This window comes from Geotrypetes seraphini, chromosome 4 (genome assembly GCF_902459505.1).
Source record: "Geotrypetes seraphini chromosome 4, aGeoSer1.1, whole genome shotgun sequence".
Lineage (NCBI taxonomy): Eukaryota > Metazoa > Chordata > Amphibia > Gymnophiona > Dermophiidae > Geotrypetes > Geotrypetes seraphini.
Genome location: NC_047087.1, coordinates 325,500,765 through 325,520,768, shown reverse-complemented (window position 1 = coordinate 325,520,768; position 20,004 = coordinate 325,500,765). Strand labels below are relative to the sequence as shown.

The 20,004-nt window shown below is 43.8% G+C and overlaps 1 protein-coding gene across 3 annotated transcripts in view; it reads right to left on the bottom strand.

The window, feature by feature from the left end:
* Positions 1–20,004, bottom strand: part of ABRAXAS2 (abraxas 2, BRISC complex subunit) — a 209,065-nt gene that overhangs the window by 70,012 nt on the left and 119,049 nt on the right. For all 3 annotated transcript variants that reach the window (XM_033943580.1, XM_033943579.1, XM_033943577.1), the window contains exon 5: positions 5,869–6,059. In XM_033943580.1, coding sequence (XP_033799471.1) covers positions 5,869–6,059 — 191 coding nt within the window. The remainder of the gene's footprint in view (positions 1–5,868; positions 6,060–20,004) is intronic.

The window sequence follows — 20,004 nt, the reverse complement described above, 5'->3', positions numbered from 1 at the left end:
CAAAGCCGAAAACAGCTGCTCACAAGCATAGGATGACCCAAACAAAGTAAGAAGAGCAATCCCAAGTGCTTTCATGGACTTAAAATTGTCTGGCAGAGAATTCCACGCTTTTAGGATTTCATTTTCAGAACTGCTAGCAGTGATTTCATTTGTCACCCTTTCACACTCAATACGTTCAAGAGCCGCACGCAGGTCATTGAATTTACTTTTCCAGATAGAGTTTCTTGAAATTCCAGTAGCTCCATTTCCAAATTTTGAATATCCAACTACTGTAAGCAGGAAAGATCAAGATCTTCAAATGTGGACTTTTCTGGGTAAGTTATAAATGAAAGGGTTGTCTCCATCTTACGGAACTGAGAAAATCTTTTACTAAAATTCTCCTTTGCTTCGGCTACAATGGTGGAATATGCTTTGTGGATTTCCTGGTGTTTTTTATGACTGTCCACAAATGTTGTAGAATTATCCAAATGTATTTTTAGGTTGGGAAAATATTTTAGCTGTCCACTCTCAAGGTCTTTTTCAAAAACATGCAATTTTCTCTCAAAAGCTTTGATGTCACTAAACATGCTTTCTGCTGTTTTTCTCATGCCTTGTAATTTTTTGTTTAGTACATTAAAGTGGTTAGTAAAATCTGTAAAGAACATGAGGTTGGTAAGCCAGGCCATGTTGGTGAGTTGAGGATAGTCTTCCCCCTTTTCGTTCATAAATAGCCTAACGTCTTCCAAGCAGGCCACAAATCTCTCTAACACTCGTCCTCTGCTCAGCCACCGGACATTATTGTACATCAGTAAAGTGTTATATTGTGCCTGAACCTCATCAAGAAGTGCTTGAAATTGTCGAAAATTAAGAGCACGCGCCATGATGAAGTTCACCATTTTTGTTACATCTTTGAGGACATCGTCAAGTTTTTTGCTGCTTTCTTTGGCGCAGAGAGCCTCTTGATGTATTATTCAGTGAAATTGAATCAGTGGATGTTTTGCTTCCTTAGCAAAGAAATGAATGAATCCTGATGTTGTCCCCACCATGCTAGGTGCTCCATCGCTAGTAACTGAAACCACTTTTTCTGGACTTATATCTAGTGATGAAAAAGCCTCCATCACAGCATTGTGGATATCTATCCCTTGTGTTCTTCCAGGCAAAGACAGCAGTTTTACCAGCTCTTCTCTCATGATGTCACCAGTAGCATAACGCAAAATGAGCGCTAGTCTTGCATGGTTAGTAATATCTGTACTTTCATCCAAGCACATGGAGTAGAAGGGTGCTTTTTGTAAGTCGCAAGTAAGCTGTTGACTAACATCGGCAGCCATTCGCAGAACCCTATCTTTTGCAGTATTTCTGCTTAGCGGCATCTCAGAGATGCGCTGCACAATTTTATCCTTGTTTTGGAAATCATGGAAGAGTGAATTACTCCCAGCCAAAATTGCCTTTTTGATAAAATCTCCATCAGAGAGGGGCTTACCATGTTTTGCCATGCACAGTGAAATTTGAAAGCTGGCAACTGTAAGATGATTAGTTTTTGAAAGATAGTTGCTAAAACTAAGAGACTGGGAGTGATATTTCTTTAATTTTCCTACAAGGAACTCTTTTCTTTGAGCTAAACCAAGTTCAGCAACACTGTTATGGTTGGTCTCAAAGTGATGTTTGACACTTGATGTGCGAGACACAACACTTTCATTACACATAATACACAATGCTTTCCCACTGCGTTCAATCACTCCATATGTCTCTGTCCAGGCCTCTTGTAATGGTCTTCCACTATCTGTTTTTGCTTTTTTTTCTGTACTCATTTTCTTTGTTCAAGACTTCAAGTCTACAAAAAGATAAAATTTGTATAATAAAAAAATCTAATGAAGTGCTGTATACAAATCCGTCCCCATAAAAAAATATGTGATTGGGGAATTTTACTAATTGTAGACATCCGTTTTGGTCAAAAAATATACTGTCCGGGTGAAAACCGGACTTGTGCAACCTGAGTGTATGGGAAAAGGACTTTTATTTTTCATTATTGGAGCCTTTGTTATTTTATTATGATGTTTACAAAAGCACTGTGAAGGGCCACATATACACTTTACTGTTTTTTGCTATATTGAGTTTTCCATAAGGTACAGCGCAGAGGATTAGTGTGTTGGTTGTTCACAGAGAGCCCAGCCCTCCTCTCAGCTTACTGAACTTCTCTATGCAATCATCATAAGCAGCTTTTTTATTTCCTCGAATTTAGCATGTCCCCCATGGAAGATACAGAGGTTTTTACAGAGGAGCACATTATTAGACACATTAACATCCCCCCATATCTTCACCTCTCTAGCATGGGAGCACTAGGAACTGTTCCTGATTACAGATGTCACATGTGGAGTCACACTACAGCCTCACTGAGTTCCTGTGACAGACTCAGTGTGAAGCTTCTCTTCCTCCCCCCACTTCCCCCTCACACACTGCCTGGCTCATAGGATACTAAGGGGAAGACAGGCAGGCTAAACATCCACTCACAGGACTGCAGCCAGCACAGGAGGATGGGCCGCGGCCCACCGGGACAATGCCCGGTCCTCCCAATGGCCAGTCCGACCCTGTTGCAGGTGAGCTGCAAAGCAGACACCGGCACACTCGCCTCCCGCCGCGCCGCATATCTTAATTGCGGACCTTCCCGCGTGCCACAGCTGGCACGCGTGCCATAGGTTCGCCATCGCTGCCCTAGAATCTTAAGATCCTTATAACAATTTACCCTTAATGTTTCCTCTCTAAAAGTAATCGGCCCTCGTCGCTCATACATTTTTTCTGTAACAGCACCCTCTATTTGGAACTCACTACCATTACATTTAAGAGTAGAACAAAATTTGGTTAAGTTTAAGCGCAGCTTAAAATGCTTCCTTTTTAAGGATGCATATGATTAATGTATCCCATCCAATCTTGATGTATCCTATATAATCTTAATACATCCTTATTTTTTATCAATTTTAAAACTCTTCCCAATCCTTTCCTCTGTTATTTTTATTTATTTATATATTTTTTAAGAATTGTAATTTTTCCCACTCTTCCCTTTTGTTCTATTCCTTCCCCCCCTTAGTATGTATTGTTTTTTTATTCATTATTTATTTTTTATTTTAATTGTACAACGCTTTAAAATGTAATGTAAAGTATATTATCAAATTTTTAATAAACTATAAAAACAATAAGAGGGGCAGCTATAAATGAAGTCGAACTCAATTGCCCTTAAAAGGATGTTCCCACCTAGACAATAATTCCTTGATGTAAACCCCCATCCAAACAGTGATCACTGGATGCCAGATGATCACCCAAGATCCAGGATCCTTGTAGAGAATCTGTGATTGCCACTATATTCAACTCCTCTTCTTCCATCACAGCTTCTAGATCCAGAATCTTGTTTCCCATACTTCAAGCATTAGTATATACTGCTTTCCAGACATTGCCCCTTTTTCCCATCCATGTAGAGGTATTCAGTGATTTAGAAACATAGAACATGACGGCAGAAAAGGGCCACGGCCCATCTAGTCTGCCCACACTAATGGCCCACCCCCTAACTACCTCCATGAAGAAATCCCACATGCCAATCCCATCTTTTCTTAAAATCTGGCACGCTGCTGGCCTCAATTACCTGTTGTGGAAGATTATTCCAACGATCAACCACCCTTTCGGTGAAGAAATATTTTCTGGTGTCGCCATGAAATTTCCCACCCCTGATTTTCAACGGATGCCCTCTTGTTGCCGTGGGTCCTTTAAGGAAAAAGAGATTCTCTTCCACCTCGATACGGCCTGTGACATATTTAAACGTCTCGATCACGTCTCCCCTCTCTCTGCGTTTCTTGAGTGAGTACAGCTGCAACTTACCCAGTCGTTCCTCATACGGGAGATCCGTGAGACCTGAGACCATCTTGATGGCCATTCGCTGAACCGGCTCAACTTTCCGCACATCTTTTTGATAATGCGGCCTCCAGAATTGTACACAGTATTCCAGATGGGGTCTCACCATGGATCTGTACAACGGCATTATGACCTTGGGCTTACGGATTAACAAAACATCTACGGATACAGCCCATGATTTGTCTAGCCCTGGATGAAGCTTTCTCCACTTGATTGGCAGTCTTCATGTCTTCGCTAATGATCACCCCCAAGTCACGTTCTGCTACAGTCCTTGCTAGGATCTCACCATTTAGGGTGTAAGTCCTGCATGGATTTTTGCCGCCAAGGTGCATGACCTTGCATTTTTTGGCATTGAAACTTAGTTGCCAAGTCTTTGACCAATGCTCCAGCAGGAGTAGGTCCTGTGTCATACTGTCAGGCATTGAGCTTTTGTCAGGCACTGTGCTTTCATATGTTGTGCGGTTGCCTACTATGTTGCACAGTTTGGCGTCATCAGCGAATAATGTAATTTTACCTCGAAGCCCCTCAGCCAAGTCTCTTATGAAGATGTTAAATAGGATCGGGCCCAAGCCCTGTGGGCTTATACTCACCCGGGAGCTTTGATCACCCTGCCCCATCACTTCTAGTTTAAAGCCCTCTTCAGTAGATTAGCCAGACTGCCGGCAAAGACACTTCTTCCCTTCTTTGATAGATTCACTTCTTCCCTTCTTTGATAGATGCAAGTTTCAAGTTTCAAGTTTATTAGTTTGCTTGTTGAATCGCTTAATCAGATTTCTAAGCGATGTACAATAAAATATACATGTAAGGAAACGAAAACATTACATACAGTTAATTAATTATAACGTAAACAAAAGGTAAGAGGGGGTGAAATACATTTTTTATAGTAAAGAAAGATCATACAGGGAAAACACATAAGGAAATTAAAAAAAAAAAAACAAAAGATAGAAAAATAATTCGCTAGAATACCACTTTATAATAAAATTTAATTAATTTACAAATGCGTCTTTGAACAAAAAGGTTTTTAATTCGCTTTTAAATTTCCCAAACACCTTCTCCTCCCGTAAAAACATAGGAAGCGCATTCCATCCCTGCTCAATTATAGCTACAACTACAAATCTCTTGTTAGAATCACTGCTCCCTACAAATGCTACTCAGTCTCCGACTAAGATGGAGTAAGAGAACAAAGGAGAAGTCAGGCAAAGAATGTGTAGTCAGGAAATGGTCAAATGACTGTTCAAAAAAGAAAGCTTTTAACAGAATCTTAAATTTTGCAAAACTGGGTTACAAATGGATATAAGGAGGAAGGTCATTTCAAGATTTTGAAGCTAAAAATAGAACTTCTGACTGGTGGCATAACAGGCAAAAAGTCCCTAAGTTTAGAAACCTACATAGAAAATGCTTCAGCTAAATTGTCTGCAGAGGGGAGGTGACTTTATATCAGTTACAAAACAGTCTTTGGGATGTTACCAGTCTACCTCGCCTCCCACTTCCTTTTGAACTGTTCTAACATGAGCACTCTCAGAAAAATTTTATTTAACTATCCCTCCCTGAAATCATGCCAATATAAGAAGTTTCTTGACAAAACTTTAACATTCCAGGCAGCCAAACTGAATATATGGCTTGGTAAACTCATATTTGAAGCTGCCTCTTATGCTGATTTCAGAAAACCATTGAAGACAAGTTCCAATCCTAAACCATGTTTACGGCCATAACTTACTTGAATTTTTATGGCCTTAATTTACTATGATTTTATTAGTTGCCTATCCTTAATCATCACTCCTCTATTTAAACTATGTTATTATCCTAACTTTTAGATTTTAAAAGATGCATTCTTATAGACGTTATTGTATTTAAGATTGTATATAAGAAATAAATTATTATTTGATCAAGGGGTTCTGGTTGCTGTTTAGTAAAAGAAGCTGCAAAGCGGAATAAGCAGTGAGTGGGGGGTTATTAGTAGAGCCCAACAATTTAGGAAAATAAGTGCCTGACCTGCGATTGGGTCTGAATAGCACATACTCCAGGGCATGTGTAGAGTTGTTAGCAGTTGAGATGAAACTAAAGAGAAGAAAAACCAGGTCTGGGACACCCAGCAACTCTGTCAACTGCTTGTGCAGGACCAGCTCTCGAAAGGACATCTGCTGCTGAGTATTTCTCCGAAATCGGTACCAGCCAATGACATTCTGAAAAAGAAAACCCGAGTAAGCATCTGTAGTGATTAATATTATTTATTCATAGAACCACAAGAAAATGGGACTACTCAATTATTTTGTGTGAGGAAAGAAAAACTACGTCTTACCTGGTAATTTTCTTTAATCACAGTAGATGAATCCTGGAATTTAAGAGCATAAAAACAGCCATACTGAGTCAGATCGTATCCAACAGTGGCCAATCCAGGTCACAGTAACTAGCAGAAACCCAAATGGTAGCAAGAGGGCAATGTAGTGCTTACAGGCCCTGGGCCTGCAAGTCTAAGAACAGCATTGTAGTTTCATGACTTGGTTTTCTCTTTTGACTGTTGCTCCAGCTAAGTTCTTGTCAGTAGTGCCTGCTGAAACCTGTTGGTTGTTTTTGTGGACAGAACAGATGTCCTCTCTGACTGGTATGTCAACCTTTACATACTGTTTTTGGAAATGTGCTATCTTGTGTGTGTTTGAAAGGTAAACATTGCATGCGAATGTTACTATAAAGGAAGCTCCTGACTATTGTTATGCTTGAAGCTCAACTGGGAGTAGACATAGAAACATGATGGCAGATAAAGGCCAAATGGTCCATCTAGTCTGCCCATCCACAGTAACCATCATCTCTTCCTCTCTTTAAGAGATCCCACACCTTCTTTAATTCAAACACAGTCTCTGTCTCTACCACTTCTTCTGAGAGACTGTTCCACGCATCTACCACCCTTTCTGTAAAAAAGTATTTCCTTAGATTATTCCTGAGCCTATCACCTCATAACTTCATCCTATGCCCAGTGACCCCTCCGTGGAAAGAGCTCCTAGCTGGACCGTTAAAAGGCTTTCTGGTTTGTGAAGAGGCTAAGGATGAACACACGGTAAAGTATTGTTTTCATTCTATTACGAATTAATTATTCACTTCCTATTGCTAATAAAATATTATACTCATTTTTTCAAATGGTCAGAGTGTGTTAGTTTGTTTCATAAAAAAGTCAGTGAATTGAATTGTTTTGCGCTAGCAGTGGCTTCCCCCATGTTTGTCTCAACTATGGAGTTTTTCTTCAGAAACTTGTCCAAACCTTTCTTAAATCTAGCTATGTTTACTGCTCTAACCACCTCCTCTGGCAACGAGTTCCAGAATTTAACTATTATTTTAGTAAAAAAAATATTTCCTCCTATTGGTTTTAAAAGTATTTCCATGTAATTTCATTGAGTGTCGTCTGGTTTTTGTACTTTTTGAAAGAGTGAAAAAAATTGATTCACTTGTACCCATTCTACACCGTTCAGGATTTTGTAGACCTCAATCATATCTCCTCTTAACCATCTCTTTTCCAAGCTGAAGTGCCCCAACCTCTTTAGTCTTTCCTCATACAAGAGGAATTTCATCCCCTTTATCATTTTGGTTGCTCTTCTTTGAACCTTTTCTAATTCCACTATATATTTTTTTAGCTACAGCGATGAAAACTGTGCGCAATACTCAAGGTGAGGACACACCATGGAGCGATACAGAGGCATTATAATATTCTTGGTCTTATTTACCATCCCTTCCTAATAACTCCTAGCATCTTGTTTGCTTTTTATGCTGCAGCAGCACACTGGGCAGAAGATTTCAGAGTAGTTTCTACAATGACATCAAGATCGTTTTCTTGGGTGCTGACTCCTAAGGTGGACAATAATGCAGGAGAATAAATTCTGGGGAGTAAGACCATGGATTGGAACAACCCATCCCAGAAAATGCTGCTGCAGCTACCCCAGCATCAGACCCTGCAAAGTGAAGGACTTGTTCCACAGATATAAAAGAACACTCACCCAGAGGAACAAATTTGCCATGCCCACATCACCCCTCTCCTGAAATCACTTCATTGGCTCCCTGTCAATTTCTGCATACAGTTCAAATTCCTCCTACTGATTTACAAGTGCATTCACTCTGCAGCTCCTTCGTATCTCTTCTCTCTTCTCTCCCTATACTCCTCCCCAGGAAATCTGTTCATTGGGCTAATCTCTCTTATCTGTACCCTTCTCCTCTACTGCCAACTCCAGACTATGTTCCTTCTCTCTTGCTGCACCATATGCTTGGAACAGATTGAATGAATCAGTATGTCATGCTCCGTCCCTGGCAGTATTCAAATCCAGACTAAAAGCCTACTTTTTCCACACATCATATCCCTTGAGGGACTTCTAAACTTTAGGAAAGCTATAAAAACCTACATCTTTGCCAAGCCCTATCCCCTCAACATTAAACTACCTATACCCATCTCTCCGCATTTGCCTCTGTGGAATACTCTATGGACCATGACTAAAGTACTTGATATGAGAAGATGTTTGATCATTTATGTATAAATGGTACGTGTACACCAAACAACAGGATAACCCAAAAATGTGTCACATACACGCTAGGCTTGATAACCTTAACAGAAATCATATGTCTAGAGTGTATTGTTAGACAGGCTCCCATACTATACACTTCATCCATTCAATTCTATATTCATACCCCATACAAGATAAACTGTAACCCTATGCATTGCTTAACAGTATCCTTACATAATTTTGTAAAGTCGTAACCCCATGTAAGAGGAGATTGAGAGGGGACATGATCGAAACATTCAAGATAATGAAGGGAATAGACTTAGTAGATAAAGACAGGTTGTTCACCCTCTCCAAGGTAGGAAGAATGAGAGGGCACTCTCTAAAGTTGAAAGGGGATAGATTCTGTACGAACGTAAGGAAGTTCTTCTTCACCCAGAGTGGTGGAAAACTGGAACGCTCTTCCGGAGGCTGTTATGGGGAAAACACCCTCCAGGGATTCAAGACAAAGTTAGACAAGTTCCTGCTGAACCAGAACGTACGCAGGTAGGGCTAGTCTCAGTTAGGGCGCTGGTCTTTGACCAGAGGGTCGCCGCATGAGCGGACTGCTGGGCACGATGGACCACTGGTATGACCCAGCAGCGGCAATTCTTATGTTCTGTGACTCCATGCAATATTCATAGAATAACCTTATTTAATGGTACTTTGTACCACAGTTATTTAATTTGTTTTCTATCCTGTTCTCCCTAATGAACTCAGAATGGGTTACAGGTTAACATACATCAGTGGTTCCCAACCCTGTCCTGGAGGAACACCAGGCCAATTGGGTTTTCAGGCTAGCCCTAATGAATATGCATGAAGCAAATTTGCATGCCTATCACTTCCATCATATGCAAATCTCTCTCATGCATATTCATTAGGGCTAGCCTGAAAACCCGATTGGCCTGGTGTTCCTCCAGGACAGGGTTGGGAATCACTGACATACATAATACATTCAAACAGTTTACTATTTGTCATGGTTGATATACATAATATACAGTCAGCGAGTTTTGATTTGTCATATTTACATTACAATGAGTTAGTCCTAATAAACCTACAGAAGTAGGCAAGTGATTAAGTGAAGAGGTATATTTTTATTGATTTTCTAAAGTTCAGGAGCCCTTCGATAGATCTTATCTACAGGGGTAGTTGGTTCTAGTAGTTTGGTAAGAAATGTGAGATTTGCATACCAAGAAGGCAGTGCAGGTAAATCTTTCTCATGCATATTCATTGTGGATATGCTGAAAACCTGGCCTGCCAGTAGATCTCAAGGACCGGACTTGGGCAGGCTTGTTATAGACAATACGATGAAACCTTCCGCCCAATGTGTGATGGCGGCGGCCAAAAAAACAAACAGGATGCTAGGAATTATTTTTAAAAAAGGGATGGTTAATAAGACTAAAAATGTCATAATGCCCCTGTATTGCTCCATGGTGCGACCTCATTTGGAGTATTGCATTCAATTCTGGTCTCCTTATCTCAAGAAAGATATAGTGGCACTAGAAAAGGTTCAAAGAAGAGCAACCAAGATGGTAAAGAGGATGGAACTCCTCTCGTATGAGGAAAGACTAAAATGGTTAGGGCTCTTCAGCTTGGAAAAGAGACAGCTGAGGGGAGATATGATTGAAGTCTACAAAATCCTGAGTGGAGTACAATGGGTACAAGTGGATCGATTTTTTCGCTCCGTCAAAAATTACAAAGACTAGGGGACACTCGAAGTTACAGAGAAATACTTTTAAAACCAATAGGAGGAATTTTTTTTTCACTCAGAGAATAGTTAAACTCTGGAATAGAGAATGACACGGTGACTGTTACCCGCGGCTAGCCACGGCTATCTGCAGGTAACCCGCCAAAACGGTGTGGGGGGGGGGGAGTGCTCACTGCAGGCACGGGGATAAGGCCATCCACCGCCCCTTGGAGCGGTGAAAGGCCTTGTCCCTGCAGTTAAGGTTGGGAACGTGCGCAGTCACCAATCGTGCGCGGCCCCCTCCCTCCTTCCTACCTACCGAAACTATCTCCCTCCCTCCCCTTCGTGGCACATTAGTAAAGTAACTTGCTGAAGCCGGCCGAGCCTGCCTGTAGTCGCTTGTGTGTGCATGAAAGCTTCTCCTCTGACGTTGAATAATGCATTGCAATAGTTCATGTGGGAGAGGATGAAGGCATAGAGAAGTTGGGTGGAGTCAGATTCTGAGAAGTAGATCCTTATTTTCCAGAGTTGTCACAGGTAGTAGAATTAGGTTGAGATCACCTGAGAGATATGGTTGGAAAGTGTTAGGTTGGGGTCAACGAGAATCCCTAAGCTGTGTGCTTGGTCTTTTACAGTTATGGTAGTTGATTCCCAGAGTAGAGAAGAGTGGGTGTGAGTGCAATGTTGCTGCAATTTGTTGATCAATGGTCATCCAGTTTTTCATTTCAGAGAGGCAGTTCATGAGTTTTGTGATCAGGGCATTGCGAATTTCACCCAGTGGTAGATATAGTTAGATAGATACAGCGAAGGAGTTTGGATTTAGTGTTCTTGAACTATATCTAGGATGGGTCTAATGTAGAGATTGAATAATAGCGGGGAAAGTAGAACCCCTTGTGGGATACCATATTTGGTTTCGATAGGGCTGCGTTGAGTAGTACACTTTGAAATCTATTATTCAGAAAGGAAGTGAAATTTCAGAAAGTCATGTAATGAGGAGTGGTGGTCAACGGTGTCAAAAGGCTGCACTAAGATCCAGTAGCACCAGAAGGATATCATTACCTTTATCCATGAGTTTCTAGCCGATGTTGAGGAGGATGGTTTCATTACTATGGTATTTCCTGAAACTAAATTGGAAGTCAATGAAGGAGTGTAATTGGTTGAGAACTTGGAGATAAAGTGTAGGTTTGAGACTGGTCTAAAGGTGCTGGCCAGGATAGGCGAGTAATCAAATTTTAAATAAACTAAGAAACTATGTAATTAAACTCTGGAATTCACTGTCAGAGAATCTGGTGAAATCAGTTAGCTTAGCAAGGTTTAAAAAGAGAAGTCAGCTGTTTCCAAGCAGAAGCCAACAAAAGCCAGCCGTTAGAACCAGGTGCACCCATTTCCTCTGTCGGCCAGGCAAGACAGCTGGTCCAATCCTATATAATAAAACCCTAAGCGCACATGCGCACTTAGGATTTCGTGTTCCCTGCCGCTGTGGTGTGTGATCCGTGGCAGCCAACCCAGCAGCAGGGAACATTCTGGTCACTCCCCTCCTCCCGCCCTCACTCACCCTGGAAGCCAGGCAAGTCTGCCCTTTCTCTCCCTGCCCACGTCCTCGGCAGGGAACACACCTCGGCCCTCACTCGCCGCTGCTGCCGCCGCTGTTGCTGATCCTCCTGTAAAGAGCAGCCTGCGATGGTGGCCGGCTTTAGCGAACCTCGCAGGCCGCTCTCCAACTCGGTAGCACGTTCCTTCTGACGCGATCCCGTGCTCTTTACAGGAGGATCAGCAGTGTGAGAGGAGCCGCTGCCGGCACTTTAAAACTTGAAACAAAAACCTTTGGCCGCAGCAGGTCAGCCCGCGGGAAGGGAAGGGGGAGGGGCCGAACGGAGCAGGCCAGATCGCATTAAGAGAAGGGAGGGGCCGAACGGAGCAGGACAGCTCTTGGTAAGAGAAGGGAATTGCTTCACAGGGACCTGGAGGGGAAGGGAAATACCGCTGCTGCTTCTGCAAAGGAAAGTGGGGGGGGGGGGAGAAGGGAGTGGGGGGGGGAAATGCTGCTACTACTTCACAGGGACCTAGAGGGGAAGGGAAATACCGCTGCTGCTTCTGCAAAGGAAAGTGGGGGGGGGGGGGGGAGAGGAGAGACAGAAAGAAATACAGACAGACAAAGGAGGCCAGGGAGAGAGACAGACAGAAATAAAGACAGACAGGGGACCAGAGAGACAGACAGACAGACAAAGGGTGCCAGGGAGAGAGAGAGAAAAATAGCAGGAGGGAGAGAGACAGAAAGAAAGGAAGAAAGAGATAGGAGCAGGGAGAGAGACATAAATAAAGAAAGACAGACAGGCATATATTCTAGCACCCATTAATGTAACGGGCTTAAACACTAGAAACATAGAAACATAGAAGATGACGGCAGAAAAGGGCTATAGCCCATCTAGTCTGCCCACTCTAACAACCCCACCCCCTTGAATTTACCCCCCCTAGAGATACCACATGTGTATCCCCTCTACATTTTTTTACCTCCCTAGAGATCCCACATGTGTATCCCATTTCCTTTTAAAATCTGGCACGCTGCTGGCCTGAATCACCTGAAGCGGAAGTTCATTCCAACGATCGACCACTCTTTCGGTGAAGAAGAACTTCCTGGTGTCGCCATGAAATTTCCCACCCCCGATTTTCAGCGGATGTCCTCTTGTGGCCGAGGGACCTTTAAAAAAGAAGATATCATCCTCCACCTCAATACGGCCGGTGATATATTTAAACGTCTCAATCATGTCTCCTCTCTCTCTACGTTCTTCGAGTGAGTATAGCTGCAATTTATTCAGCCTTTCCTCATACGGTAGGTCTTTGAGTCCCGAGACCATCCTGGTGGCCATTCAATAAGCAGCTTTCAATGGACTTAGGGATATCCCGGCCCACCAATTCCCCAGTAAAGTGCAACAAAATATCACAATAAAATTGGGCCTTAGGACAAGTCCACTGAAAATGTTCAAATGTGCCTACCCCCCACATCTCCTCCAGCACTCATCCGAACCATGATCATATATCGCCTTTCTCTGGAAAAGATTTTGTTCTACGTTAATACCCTTCAAGTATTTGAACGTCAATCATATCTTCCCTGTCCCTCCTTTCCTCTAGGGCAGGGGTAGGGAACCTTTTTGGCTGAGAGCCATAAACGCCACATATTTTGAAATGTAATTCCGTGAGAGCCATACAATATGTTTAAAGTTTAAACATATTGTATGGCTCTCACGGCATTACATTTTAAACCTAAATACAATTAAATGTGTGCATTTTAGATAAGACCAACACTTTTAAAGTACAATAAGTCTCTGAATTCTTTTTAATAACGTTGTTATGCTGCTTCTAATCAATGATGAATAAAGTACTTCTTACCATTAATGCGACTTCTGCTGCTGCATGGTTTTGCTGATGGCTTTGTAGTCTGGTTGATATGTGGTGAGGTTAAGTTTCATGCAGGCGTTGAAACGTGATCGTAGGTTGGTCTTAATGTTCCTTAGATGTGAGAAAGACTGCTCACATGCATACGTAGAGCCAAACATTGTCAGTACATCAATACTCACACGTAGCAGTGTGTGGTATGTGATGGGAAACGCGTTCCAAGTTTTGACAATCAGTTGGTCTGCCGGTTGAAGTTTTTTCATTTCTTCCCACTTGTGTTTGCTCGCCAACTCTACTTGCTGTTGTGCAAGTCTTTCCAAATCTTCATTCAGTGACTTGAACTTATTCACCCACATGTCTGAGGCCTTCAGGTCAGCAGCTTGTAGCTAAAAATCTCTGACGGAGACACCGGGGATGTAACTCAGGTCGGCGCTGTCCACTGCACACTCGTGTGGATGGGTGATGAACTTAAAAAGACGAGTGCGCTCACGAAATTCTCCAAAGCGCGCTTTGAATGACTGCAGTAGATTAGATGTGAAGCCCGCTAGCTGCTGAAGATCAAGATGTTGAGCAGGGTCACTTGCTGTGCATGCATCTTTAAACTCCCCCAGTTTTTCAAAGTGTAGTAAACGACCTGTTTCAATGTCGGCGATGAAGAGTTCTAGCTTGTTTTCAAATGCAAACACTGTTGAAGGGATAAGACTGTATTTCCAACGCCTTGTATTTTCACAATGAGCTGGTTCAGATGTTCAGTGATGTCCACGAGATAGTAGAACTTCAAGAGCCACTCAGTGTTAAATAACTCAGGATGCTCGACGTTTTTCATTTCAAGAAAAGTCCGGATTTCGCTCAGACAAGCTGCGAAACGGCTGAGCACCTTCCCTCTTGACAACCAACGCACATTGCTGTGCAGAAGCAGACCAGGATAATTATTCCCCACTTCTTCCATCAGTGTTTTAAACTGGCGATCATTTAAAGCTCGGGCAACAATAAAGTTGACCACCTGACTGATCAGCGACATCACCTCACCAAGCTGCTCAGCACACATCTGAGCACAAAGCGCCTCCTGATGTAGGATGCAGTGAAAACTTAGGATGGGCAGATACAACTTAGGATGGGCAGATACAACTTATCTAACAAACACCCATCTAATAGACAGACCTTTCTAACAATCTAAACGGGCAGACCTTTCTAACTCACAGGCAGGCAGAGGCCCAACAGGCAGACCTTTCTAACACACTTATTAAAAAAAAAAAAAAAATCTTGAAAATAGCAGGGAGAACCAGGAGCACCAAGACTACAATCAAGATCAGCAGCCCAGTTATCGAAGGGATCCAGGGGATGGCCACGGTCCACGTACAGACGGAGGGAGAGTCAGGATGGAGGACAGACCGAGGCCATCCCCAAGCAGAAGACTACAGTCTCCACATAGACAGAAGAGGTGGATCTGCTAGACGGAGACATATTGCAGGAGCTGAGGAGCCTGAGAGAGGAGGTACAGCACTTGAGAAGCATCCGAGAAGACAAGGTCTTCATCGACAGAGTCATCCAGGAGCTGTCCCAGATCACCAAGCAGGAGCCAGACAAGACCATCCTTGAGATGCCCAAACCGACCAATCCTGCAACTTTGAAACCAACGATTGGGGTACAAGAAGAGACTGGAGACACTGACTCCTGGCAGCTGGTAACTTCCTCCACAGGCAAACACAGAAGACCTTCCTCTTCTTCTGTCTCTTTCTCTCGCATACAGGGCAGTTTTACATCGACCCCACAAATCACCTTGAGGAACAGATTCCAGCTGTTACAGGAAGAACCTGACAATGAGGTACAGGAAGTGGTCCAACAGGCGCTTCCGGAGACAACAGATCAGCTTCCCCCAAAGAAGTGCAGAGTGGTAGTCATTGGAGATTCTCTGCTGAGGGGCAACGAGGGACCAATTTGAAGACCAGATATGCAATCAAGAGAGGTTTGTTGTCTGTCAGGGGCCAGGATCCGGGATGTAACCGCCTGCCTAGACAGACTCATCAAGCCCCAAGACCACTTCCCCATGATTCTCATCCACATCGGAACGAACGACACTGCCAGGAACACTCCGGAGAGCATACCTGCAGACTTTGGAGCCCTGGGAGAGAAGCTGAGGAGGATGGATGCTCAGGTGGTCTTCTCCTCGATCCTTCCAGTGAGGGGCAAGGGAAGAGCGTTGCAAGGACTACAGGGACCAGACGGGCTCCACCGGACCAGAAGGGGAAAGAACGTCTTTGGACACCGACTAGCCCACCTACTTCATAGGGCTTTAAACTAGGTAAGTTGGGGGAGGGTACCCACTCAAGTACTGGCATAAGAAACCAACCTGGCGAGGTAAGTTGCCAATCCATTTCTGAGTCCACGACCAGCAGAAAGCTATTAACCTCTTTAAAGGGAGCAAGACTCAGATAAATGGTATTAGAGCCCACTAGGGATCAGGCGAAACTGGACCTGATACTCACCAACAGAGAAAGTGTCACAGAGGTCTTGGTAGGCGATACGTTGGCCTCCAGTGACCACAACATGATATGGTTCAACCTCAGGAAAGGTTTCACTAAATCAAGCACATTAACCAAGGTCCTCAACTTTAAGGGCACAAACTTCGAAAGCATGGGAGATTTCATCCATCAGGCACTGCAAAACCAAACCGAAACAGATAATATAGAGGTAATGTGATCAACTCTGAAAACAACCATACATGAAGCAATATAAAATCAGTAAGTAAACGGCGAAGAAACAATAAACCACAGTGGTTCTCTGCGGAGATCTCAGACCTCATAAAAAAGAAGAAAAGAGCATTCATCTCCTACAAACAATCAGGGAAGCAAGAATCTAGGGAGGACTATCTGAACAAGTCAAAAGCAGTCAAAACAGCAGTCAGAGAGGCCAAATTCCGAATGGAGGAGAATCTAGCGAAGAACATCAAGAAGGGTGATAAATCCTTCTTCAGGTTTATTAGTGACAGAAAAAGAAACACAGATGGGATAGTACGCCTTAGGAAACCCGACAGGAACTATGTAGAATCAGACTCCGATAAAGCCAAACTCTTAAATTAATATTTCTGCTCAGTCTTCACTTGCGAGGCATCGGGATCTGGCCCTCAGCTGCAGACAAGGGAAAGCTCGGAAGACCCGTTTCAAAATTTTGAGTTTACGCCCAGCAGTGTCTACTATGAGCTATCAAGACTCAAGGTGAACAAAGCTATGGGACCAGACAAACTACACCCCAGGGTGCTCAGGGAGTTGAGAGATGTCTTGGTGGAACCGTTATCTGCGCTCTTCAATCTTTCCCTAAGTACAGGAAAAGTCCCGTTGGACTGGAAAACGGCTAACGTCATTCCACTCCACAAAAAAGGATGCAGAACGGAGGCTGCGAACTACAGACCGGTGAATATCACATCGATAGTGAGTAAACTTATGGAAACTCTAATCAAACGCCAATTATATACGATCCTGAATGACAAGAATCTACGAGACCCCCATCAACATGGATTTACAAAGGGAAGGTCCTGCCAATCCAATCTGATCAGCTTCTTTGACTAGGTAACGAAAAAGCTGGATATGGGGGAGTCCCTGGACATCATGTACTTGGACTTTAGTAAGGCTTTTGATAGTGTCCCACACCACAGGTTATTGAGCAAGATGAGTTCAATGGGATTAGGAGAAACGTTAACTGCATGGGTAAAAGACTGGCTCAATGGTAGACTTCAGAGGGTGGTGGTGAACGGTATTCTCTCCGAAACATCAGAAATGATCAGTGGAGTGCCGCAGGGTTCGGTCTTGGGTCCGATCCTATTTAATATCTTCATAAGGGACCTGGCTTAGGGGGCTTCGAGGGAAAATTGCATTATTCGCCGATGACACCAAACTATGCAACATAGTAGGCAAAAGCACAGTGCCCGACTGCATGACGCAGGATCTGTTCTTACTGGAACATTGGTCCTCAACTTGGCAACTAAGTTTTAATGTCAAAAAGTGTAAGGTCATGCACCTTGGCAACAGCAATCCATGCAGAACTTACACCCTAAATGGTGAGACCTTAGCAAAAACTACAGCAGAACGGGACATGGGAGTAATCATTAGCGAAGACATGAAGTCTGCCAATCAAGTGGTGAAAGCTTCATCCAAGGCTAGACAAATGATGGGTTGTATCCGAAGAAGCTTCGTCAGCCGGAAGACCGAAGTTATAATGCCTTTGTACAAATCCATAGTGAGACCTCATCTGGAATATTGTGTACAATTCTGGAGACCGCATTATCAAAAAGATGTGCAGAGAATGGAGTTGGTTCAGCAAATGGCCACCAGGATAGTCTCAGGACTCAAGGATCTCCGGTATAAGGAAAGGCTGGGTAAGTTGCAGCTATACTCACTCGAGGAGCGAAGAGAGAGGGGAGACATGACTGAGACGTTCAAATATGTCACGGGCCGTATTGAGGTAGAAACATAGAAACATAGAAATCGACGGCAGATAAGGGCCACGGCCCATCCAGTCTGCCCACCCTAATGAACCTCCCCTGCCTTTACTTTGCGAATAGAACCCACATGTCGATCCCATTTGGCCTTAAAATCAGGCACGCTGTTGGCCTCAATCACCTGAAGTGGAAGACCATTCCAGCGATCCACCACCCTTTCGGTGAAAAATAATTTCCTGGTGTCACCGTGCAGTTTCCCGCCTCTGATTTTCCACGGGTGTCCTCTTGTTGCCGTGGGACCCCTGAAAAAGAAGATATCTTCTTCTACCTTGATGCGGCCAGTGAGATACTTGAACGTCTCGATCATGTCTCCCCTCTCTCTGCGCTCCTCGAGTGAGTATAGCTGTAATTTATCTAACCGTTCTTCGTACGGGAGATCCTTCAGTCCCGAGACAATCCGGGTGGCCATTCTCTGGACCGATTCCAGCCTCAGCACATCCTTACGGTAATGTGGCCTCCAGAATTGCATACAGTATTCCAGGTGCGGTCTCACCATGGATCTATACAAAGGGATAATGACTTCAGGCTTACGGCTGACGAAACCCCTGTGTATGCAACCTATGATTTGTCTTGCCTTGGAAGAAGCTTGCTCCACTTGATTGGCAGCCTTCATGTCCTCACTGACGATCACCCCTAAGTCTCGTTCTGCAACCGTTCTTGTTAGGATCTCGCCATTAAGGGTATAAGTCCTGCATGGATTCTGGGTACCCAGGTGCATAACTTTGCATTTTTTGGCATTGAAGCTGAGCTGCCATGTCTTAGACCAGCTCTCTAGTAAGAGTAGATCATGCATCATATTGTCGGGCATTGAATTTTTATCTATTGTGCTTTTGCCCACTACATTGCTTAGTTTGGCGTCATCGGCAAATAATGTTATCTTACCTCGGAGCCCTTCTGCCAAGTCCCTTATAAAGATATTGAACAGTATCGGGCCCAAGACAGAGCCCTGGGGCACTCCACTGATCACCTCCGTCATTTCAGAGGGGGTTCCATTCACCATTACCCTTTGAACCCTACCTCCAAGCCAGTTCCCAACCCACTTCGTCAATGTGTCGCCCAATCCTATGGAACTCATCTTGCTTAGTAACCTGCGATGAGGCACGCTATCGAATGCTTTGCTAAAGTCCAGGTATATGATGTCCAGGGACTCTCCAACATCTAGCTTCCCCGTCACCCAGTCAAAGAAGCTGATCAGGTTGGATTGGCAGGATCTCCCCTTAGTAAATCCATGTTGACGGGGATCCCGTAGGTTCTCTTCATTCAGGATCGTATCTAATTGGTGTTTGATAAGAGTTTCCATTAGTTTGCTCACTATTGATGTGAGACTCACTGGTCTGTAGTTTGCCGCTTCTGTCTTGGAGCCTTTCTTGTGGAGTGGAATGACGTTAGCCTTCCTCCAGTCCAACGGGACGCTACCTGAACTAAGGGAGAGGTTGAAGAGCGCCGACAGCGGCTCCGCCAAGACATCACTCAACTCCCTGAGTACCCTGGGGTGCAGGTTGTCCGGTCCCATTGCCTTGTAAACCTTGAGCTTGGACAGCTCAACGTGGACACTGTTGGGCGTAAATTTGAAATCGCTAAATGGGTCAACTGAGTCAGCCCTTGTCTGTAACTGAGGGCCATGCCCCGGAGCTTCTCGGATGAAGACAGAGCAGAAGTATTCATTTAACAGTTGGGCTTTTTCTGAGTCCTTTTCCACATAGTCTCCGTCTGGTTTCCTTAGACGTACTATTCCCCCTGAGTTTTTACTTCTGTCACTGATATACCTGAAGAATGATTTATCTCCCTTCTGGATGTTCTTTGCTAGAGATTCCTCCATGTTGAATTTAGCCTCCCTGACTGCTGTTTTGACGGCTTTTGACTTGGTCAGATATTCTGCCCTGGAGTCATAGAAACATAGAAAAAGACGGCAGATAAGGGCCGCGGCCCATCTAGTCTGCCCACCCTAATAACCCTCCCCTATTTAACTCTGTGCAGAGATCCCACGTGACGATCCCATTTCTTCTTAAAATCAGGCACGCTGCTTGCCTCGATCA